Here is an 8,342-nt window from a genome sequence, read left to right as displayed (position 1 = left end):
TGAAGTTCTTTAACTCCTTTATCTCTTGCAATTTGGCAGTTTTTTAGCAGCCCAAGTATCTTTGCTTGATTGTTAGATTTCTGGCCGAGTCCCCAGCTGAAGCAGTGTTTTGCTATCCCATCGATTGAGTATATGACCCCCCCTGCACCTGCATCCCTGAGATTCCCTTTGGATGCTCTGTCAAAGAAAATTGTGGTTAACTTTTGTGCCCGCCACCACAGTTGGAATTTGTCATCCTCTTCTCTTATGCGCCATTCCTGATTTGCATTTTGTGGAGAGAGAAGCTGCCTATGCGGACTGAACTCTAGCGTGCCAATCCATCTTTTTTCTTCAGGCAGGATCAATGGGTCTTCTTTAAAGTACTATTGTTGAACTGCTTCTAGAAGGAATGATTTAGCTTTTGCTGCGACTTGCAGTGGAGTGTGCCTCATCTCTCTGAAGATCTGCTGATTTCTGGCTAGCCAGAGCTGCCAACACACGTACTTTGGAATCGTTGTCCATATTTTTTTCCATATTGATTTAAGAGGGATGCTATGTGGATAGATACTGTTCCAAATGGCAAACAGATCTGCAACAGAGGTTGGTGAAGGCATAGTAATCTGAAAATTATATAAAATAATATTCCATACCTCTTTTGCAAAATGGCACTCCAGAAAAAGATGCTGGGTTGTTTCGACATTACTGCTACATAGAACACATCTATGTGGTCCTGCTATGTTCCTTTTTTCCAGGTTGTCTCCGGTCAAGACTTTATTATGGGCCAGAGTCCAGAAAAAGAAATTCACTTTTGGAAGGGCTAGAGGGTCCCAGACATTCTTCCAAAAGGCTGGGTTTTGACTACTATTTCTTGATTCCTGCAAAGCTCTATATCCTGCTGCTGTCGTGTACACTCCTGTCTGGCCCCAGCCCCATTTGTCTTTCATATTTCTGTTGGTGGGCGCTGCTTCCTCCAACAAGTCTTTTAGCAAGGTTTGTTGATGTGTTAACCTCTCTGGGACTCCATGGAAATCCCATCCTATCCAATCTCCACGTTGATCCCATTTTGACAGTTCAAATATGGTTTTAACTCCTGCCCGCTTCAGCCAATCCCTGAGGTCAGCTATATCCTCCTTGTCCTTCAGGGGTTCTTTCCCCATAATTCTGTCATTCCACAGTTGGGTATGCTTTCCATTGCCCGGAATCCTGTAAGCCTGTTTATTGAAGAATTTACTGCTCCTGCAGCATAATTTCCATACCTGCATGCTGTTAGCTGCATTTACATTCTGGAGATTGCTAAGAGCTTTGTTTGGCCTGTATTTGGAGCTCAGCAATACGTTGACCAGATGGGTAGGTTCATGGATCAGTTTCCATAAAATTTTTCCCCCCATTGCTAAATTAACAAGAGCTGGATCTTTGATTTGCAAGCCTCCATCTGCTCTTGTTTTTTTTACCACTTCCCATTTCACCAGGTGCATTTTTTTGTCATTTCCCTTTCCTCCCTGCCACAACAAATCTCTGATCATTTTGGAAATTTGCTCTGAAACATTTCTTGGAGCTAAAAGGAACGTTGCCTAATAGATTGGAAGCGCCGACAGCACTGCTTTGATAAGGATTACTTTGCCTCCCTTCGTCAGCCAGTGGCCTCCCCACGCTGCAATTTTGGCTTTAAATTTTGAAATTATTTTAGTCTAGAGCGTTCTTTTATTTGCTCCTGATATTATGGGAAGGCCCAGATACTTAAATCTGTCCCAATTTAATTGTCCTTTGAATCCCAGGAGAGAGGTAATGTCAGAGAGCTCCCTCTGATCGATATTCCAACTATACACTTCAGTTTTGTTCTCATTGATTAATGCCCCAGAGGCTCTGCAGTAGTTATTAAGGATTGCTTTAATGGCTCTGTCTATTCTTATGGATGCTCCGCCTAGTAGGAGTGTATCGTCGGCGAACAGTGCATGATTCTGGGCTTCGACTCCTTGACAGGGCTTAAGACCTGGAATACTGTCTTTTAATTTTTCCGCAGATAATTTGCAACTGAGCGCTTCAGCCATTAAGATGTACAGCGATGGGGAGAGGGGGCATCCCTGTCTGATGCCCCTCTGGATTTGAAAGAATTTCGTGGGACGACCATTGACTAATGGGGCGATCCAGGGTTTGTCTATGCATGCTTTAATAAGGTTTACAAATTGTTGCGAAAATCCAAATGACAACATGACCTTGCAGAGGAATGAGCGATCCACTCTATCAAAGGCGCTTGCCATATCAAGCTTGACCAACATGCCTTTTTCACCCCGTAGCTTTCTGGAATGGATGATCTCCTGGACCTGAATAACGTTGTCTATAATATGCCTACCTTCGACAAATGCGCCTTGTGGGGGAGAGATCAGATTTTTTAAGAGCGGCTTGATCCTTCCAGCGATCCGTTTTGCCAGGATTTTATAAGAGGTGTTGCACAGTGATATTGGCCTATACCTTGCAAAAGTCTCCGAGTTGGTGTCTTTGGGGATCAGGGCAAGATATGTGGAGTTTGTTCCTCCGCCCACTTTGGCTTTCCTCATAAACCAGTGTATCATCTTACAAAGATCAGCTTTTATAATGTGCCAGCACGATTTGTAAAAATGGATTGTAAATCCATCAGGCCCGGGAGCCTTGTCTGCGTCCATGGACCAGATGACATTTATAATTTCCTCCTCTGTGGTTGGCCTGCAGAGAGCTGCGTTCTCTTCAGCACTGATAAGAGTGGGAATGTTAGCTGTGAGGTCATCAGCTTCTTCGTTATTGTTGTGGTTTTCAGTCCTGTAAAGATTTCTGAAGTAGGTTTTTGCAGCTTCTTTGATCTCATTATAATCTTTGCAGATGGTGCCCTCTGGTGATTTGATCTCTGCTATATGGTTCTTGATCAACCTCTCTCTCTATTGACGATGGAAGAAGGATGTATTGCGGTCTCCTCCCTTCAGCCACAAGCTCTTGGATTTCAATCGCCAGTATTCTTCCTCTTTTCTAAAGGTTTGGTGTGCTGAGCGTTGGGCTTTCATTTCCTTCTCCAACAGCTCTGTAGTAATGTCTTTGTGTTCCATCTCTGTTTGCAAAGTCTGCAGACCATAAACTGCTTTCTTTCTTTGCTCGGTGGGAGTGGATCCAGGTTTCTTAATCCAATTCTGCAGCGCAAATTTTGTTGCTTTTAGCTTTTGCTCCCAGACATAACTAGGGGATCTTGTAACTGGTTTGTCCTAGGCTGCCTTTACTGTCTCTGTAAAGCCTTCCTTCTCGGTCCATAAGGGGCTGAATCAGAAAGGTATGGGCCCTAGGTCTTCTTCATCCTTCAGGAGGAGCTGGATGGGTTTATGGTCAGAAGCTAGCTTAGGCAGAATTTTAGTAGTTATTATCTTCTTGTTCATCAGTATGGAGCTTTGGACCATGAATCTGTCTAATCGGGCTGAGATGTGATCCTCTCCTGCTCTATTATTGGACCAGGTTTATAGTCCTCTAATGGGGTTTAAGTCCATCAAATCCCACCTCTGAAAGAGTTCCTCCACTTCATCTAACATGGGATCTCTGTTACTTGTCCCTCCCCTCTTTTCTTTTGCTTTCATAACGATATTAAGGTCCACTGCTATAATAATGTTGCAAGGGGAGGTCTGCTCTAGAAATACTGAGAGGGAGTTCCAGCATTCTCTCTTTTCATTATAAGAAACAGGAACATAAAGATTGAAAAGGTTAATAGATAGCTTACTTGTTTTGTGCATCAGCTCAGTTTGGATCCAGTGCTGGGTTTCCTTGTGATCATCGTTCCAGAGTGTTGCCAGCCCTCCAGAGGTGCCCCTTGAGCTAACCACTTTACCTGCTCTTTTATTCCACTTTGTGCTGCTGATCTCTAAAAGGGTTTGTCCTTCTATTTTGGTCTCTTGGAGCATGAGGATGTCTGAGGGCTCCACTTTCATAATATCCTTCACTGCTTCTATTTTAGAGGGATTCCCCAGTCCTCTACAGTTCCAAGAGACGAGGTTCATTATTTACTTGAGGGGGTGTTGAGCCCTCCCTTGAAGGGCCTTGGTCTGATGTTTCGCCCAATAGACATTTCTATTGTGGCTTGGCTTCCTTGTGTTTTAAGTCTTTCTGCCTCCTCCTCCCTCTTTTCTTTACGGGATTTCCTTCCTGCTTTTTTCGGCTGGTGCTCATAGGTTTCATCTTTTGAGGAGCCGTAGCTTTCGACTGGTTTTTTCCTTGCTATCTCTGCATATTAGGGGTTGGATGGGCTTCCCTGATTGGCCTCCCTTTGGATTTCTTCCCCCACTTCCTTATTTGGTAGAGGGATATCCACCTGTTCTTCAATCTCTTGGGCTAGGGTATCTTGAGGACTCTGGGCCTTCTCTGCCCCTTTAGGGTTTACTTTTGTTTCCTGGTTTGTTTTGCTGCTGCTAGGGTCTCCTTCCTTAGTGCCTTTGCCGGTGCCTTTTTTTTTTGAGGGTGCATTCCTCTGGACCAGACTCCATTGTTCCCCGTTCTGTTTATCTGCTAGCTCCTCTGCTCTCTTCTTGCAATTCTTTGTGAAGTGGCCATGGCTATGGTAGTGTCTGCATTTAAAAGGTAACTGCTCATAGTCCAGCTCCTGGACATGCGTCCACCCAGCTACAGTAAGTTTGATGGCTTCCAGTAGCCCCTCCTTTAAATCCACTTCAACGCAGATAGGGGCACATGAGTACTGGTCTTTTCTCGCTGCCTGATCTATATATTTTCCCAGGGTGTTACCTATGATCTGAAGGGATTTTTGGTTCTAGCAGTGCAGAGGCAAATGAGGGAGTCTGACCCAGACCGGAACAACTGATGGAATGTCCTGAGTGGGATCGAAGTCCGGGGACCATTTGTTCAAATAAAGGCCCTGAGGCCCCATGAAATACGGCCCGTTTCTAAAGATCAGACCTTTGTCATCAGGGTTTTCAAAAACAAACACAAAGAAGCCCTTACCTACGAAGTAGCTTTTGACTTCCTCTTTGATCAGAGGCTTCCAATTCCTTTGGATCCAGTCCTCCACTGCCTTTGGATATGGCCAGAGGCTTGTGAACTGGCCTATCAGGCCTCTCTCTGCAAGGTTCAACGTGGCTTTACAGGTTTCTTCTTCAGGTAACGCTACAGATGGGATCGATTCCAGCTTTTTAACGAATTTCTGCTGAGAAACCGAAGGGGGGCACTTTGGGCCTGAAGCTATCATAGCTCGAAACGCAGTCACCTACGGAGGTATTGAAGGGGGATCAGGGTCCCCAATGCCCTCCATTGGAGTGGTAGAGCGCAGCACGATCTGAAGGGTTCTGGGCGTCGAGAGGGAGGGCGGCCTGCAGCAGGCGGAGAGAGCTAGCGCGCGCAGAGATGCTCAATCTAATTTAGAGAAAATTTAATTTTTAAAGTAATGAGTATTATTTTATTTAAAGTTTTATATAAAAATATTATTTTTTTATCTGCACTTAATTATTATTTAAGTTATTCAATTTTAAAATCTTAAAAAATGTATTAGTCCTGAGAAAATGTAATGATAAAAATGGTAGTAAAATTATGTGTATTTTTCTCAACCATTGAAAGATGAAAGGCCAACTCTCACATCTCAGATTGAAGAAATAAAGCTGGTAGGATAATATGCCCCTTTCTCTAACTCCTAAGCAAACTCAACATCCTAGCACTTCTCCTCCATCCTTGGATTTAAATGCTCCTCCTCATCCATAATCTAACATCTTTGCAGTAAATTTGCATACAAGTCTATATATGCAAAATTTTATAATTTTTTATTTAGTCTATGCAGTAAAGTATAAGGAGGATTAAGTATTTAGACTTTTCTATTATATAAAATATTGGATTTTGGCATTTTTTTGGTGAGCTTAATAATTTTGACATAATCCTAGTTTTTGGCTGCACTTCAGATACATATTAAATTTAATATAATTTTCTTGGTTAGGTTTTGAAAAAAAAAACATTAGGTATATTTTGATTATAATTGGGTATTGAATTTCAATTTTTTTTCTTTTTTTTCTTTCTCATTTCTAACAAAGTAATTTAACATTATGTTATATGTAGATTCACTTATTTTTGGATTATGATTGTTTTTAGTACATCATTGGTTCCATCAAATTTTCACTAACATTTTAAAATACATCTAAATAGTTATGCTAAATTTTTATCTACTTAATTAGTCTATGAAGTGTAACTAAATTGACAATTGTCTTGATATTGAAGCAGAAGTGTAACTAAATTGACTATTGTCTTGATATTGAAGCATTATGTTGTGTAAGATTCCATGTTCAAAGTCCGATGAGTCAGTCAAAGAAAAACAATTTTTATCCACCTATTTATTTTACACTTCCTTTTTAAAATACGCATTCTAAGCTTGTTTATATGATGTCAACAATCTTGTAATGTCTTTGATATATGGTAGAGATGGTGCTAAAACTTTCAACTTTGCTTCCCTACCTGGGTGCTAATTTAAGGTGGTAAATTAACTTTATAATTTCAAAGTATGTAATCACTATTTTTTGCTAGTAGCCGAGCCTTGAACTCTATGTAGTTGTGATATGTTAGTGAATTTAGGTAGTATTGTTTATAAAGTCATTTCCAAGACATTATAGCTGGTTGGCAACATTGTTGTTTATAACACTTTGTATTTATTTATTGTGCATTGAATTGTGAGTCATATAAGGCACGCTGCTTATCTCATAAGGCTTGTAATTTCTCTTTTTGTATTTCTAGTGTACCTAGAAAATGACTATTTCATATTTCAAATATATTGCATTGGGTGCACAACACTTAAATAAGGTTACATATATGGCATGCTTAAAAGTTGAGCAAAACTTGTAGTATATTGGGAATAATGATCAAATTTGAATGATTACTTTTAATATTAATTTAAAGGGAAATCTTTATTCTAACCATTAAGCGTAAACAAAATAGTTCATGCAATGGTTAGTTCCCATTTGGTCTCACGTTCAAATATCATGTGCATAGGTTGAGGATGGGAGTTACACTATCCCATAGGGCATCTAGACTTGACAAAGACTTGCACAATCCTAGTGACCAAATCTCACACAGTCTTAGTACCAAATATCTTGTTATTAGATTAGTGCCAAATATAACATTTAGAAGACTATATATATATATATATATATATATATATATATATATATATATATATATATATATATATATATATAACCATTGAGCTATGTTCCCATTTAAACACACTTATGTTTTTTTGGGTAGAATTTCAAGGTCTTAAAAATAACATTATAAAAATTTAGACAAAATTAAACATTTTTGTGAACACCAATATAAGAGAGAATATAAACTATGTATCCATATCATGTATGAACATTGCATCTTATAGTTATATTTTAAGCATACTCTAGTCTTACTTAGCCATGGGAGTCATGTTCATTCTAGATCACATTATAAAAGAACAAGTCGTAGTATATATTGTGGCCTTTGTTAAGGGGTCACAATTCTAACAAAATATTATAAAATCATAGAAGAGATCATACTTGCATTATAGGCCTCTAATAACATGGCAATCTAGTATGATTGTTTCCATTGCTTATTTTTTAAGTCAATATGTTTATGATTTAGAGCTTCCTAGGATCCATATAAACATAAAACAAAATAAAATTCGTCATGACCACTAAATATGTTATTTTTATTAAGAATATTGATTTCTCACTCCATCTCTCAAACCATGGGAAGATGCATGAAAGAGTGGGATGTCATAACATGATCCCTAATGCATGAGTTTGATGATAAGAAAAATTATGTTACCTTCTCCATAGCTTTCTTAAGAACGCACCCAACTTCACAAATGTTGTTCCAAGAATTAATATTGCAAAGAATATGTCTCCTTAAACTTGAACTTGGGATGACATGTAGGAAAGAGAGCCATTGAGAATTCTCAAAATATTTGCTAAGTATCATCACATTAATGTCAATGTTGTTAAAAAGAAGAAGAATAAATTGAAAAAGTGTTACATATAAAGATGCATGGAATTAGGAAAATAAGAATCATCATTTTGAAGGACAAATGAGTGAGGATTTGATAATGTTATAAATTGAATTAACAAAACTAGAATTCTCATTTTTGTAATCCCAATTTTAGGTTTTTTGATGTTGACAAGGTTCATTTTGTGCAAGTTTATGTTTAAAGTTAATCAGGAACATACACGTTAGAAAATTTTTAACAAGCTTAATATGGCTTGTAATCCCAAACATAATCATTAAATAGTTTTTTGTGGAAAAAAGGAAAATTGTGGACTATATTTATGATGAGCTTGACCAAACTTGTACAAGCTTGCTCCATTGTTGAGATATTTACATTCAATTCTTAGTTAAGTTTTTTT

General features: G+C 38.9%; 1 protein-coding gene across 1 annotated transcript; it reads right to left on the bottom strand.

Annotated features, from left to right (window-relative positions):
• Positions 1-362: 362 nt before the first annotated feature.
• Positions 363-1,367, bottom strand: LOC149209472 (uncharacterized). Its single transcript, XM_089398636.1, has one exon. The coding sequence runs from the start codon at positions 1,365-1,367 to the stop codon at positions 363-365; it is 1,005 nt and encodes a 334-aa protein (XP_089254762.1).
• Between the last annotated feature and the right edge of the window lie 6,975 nt (positions 1,368-8,342).

The sequence above is a fragment of the Pinus tabuliformis genome, chromosome 1_2 (genome assembly GCF_031772625.1).
Source record: "Pinus tabuliformis cultivar Carrire ecotype Pingquan chromosome 1_2, CPIR1, whole genome shotgun sequence".
Taxonomy (NCBI): domain Eukaryota; kingdom Viridiplantae; phylum Streptophyta; class Pinopsida; order Pinales; family Pinaceae; genus Pinus; species Pinus tabuliformis.
This window is presented reverse-complemented; position numbering and strand designations above follow the sequence as displayed.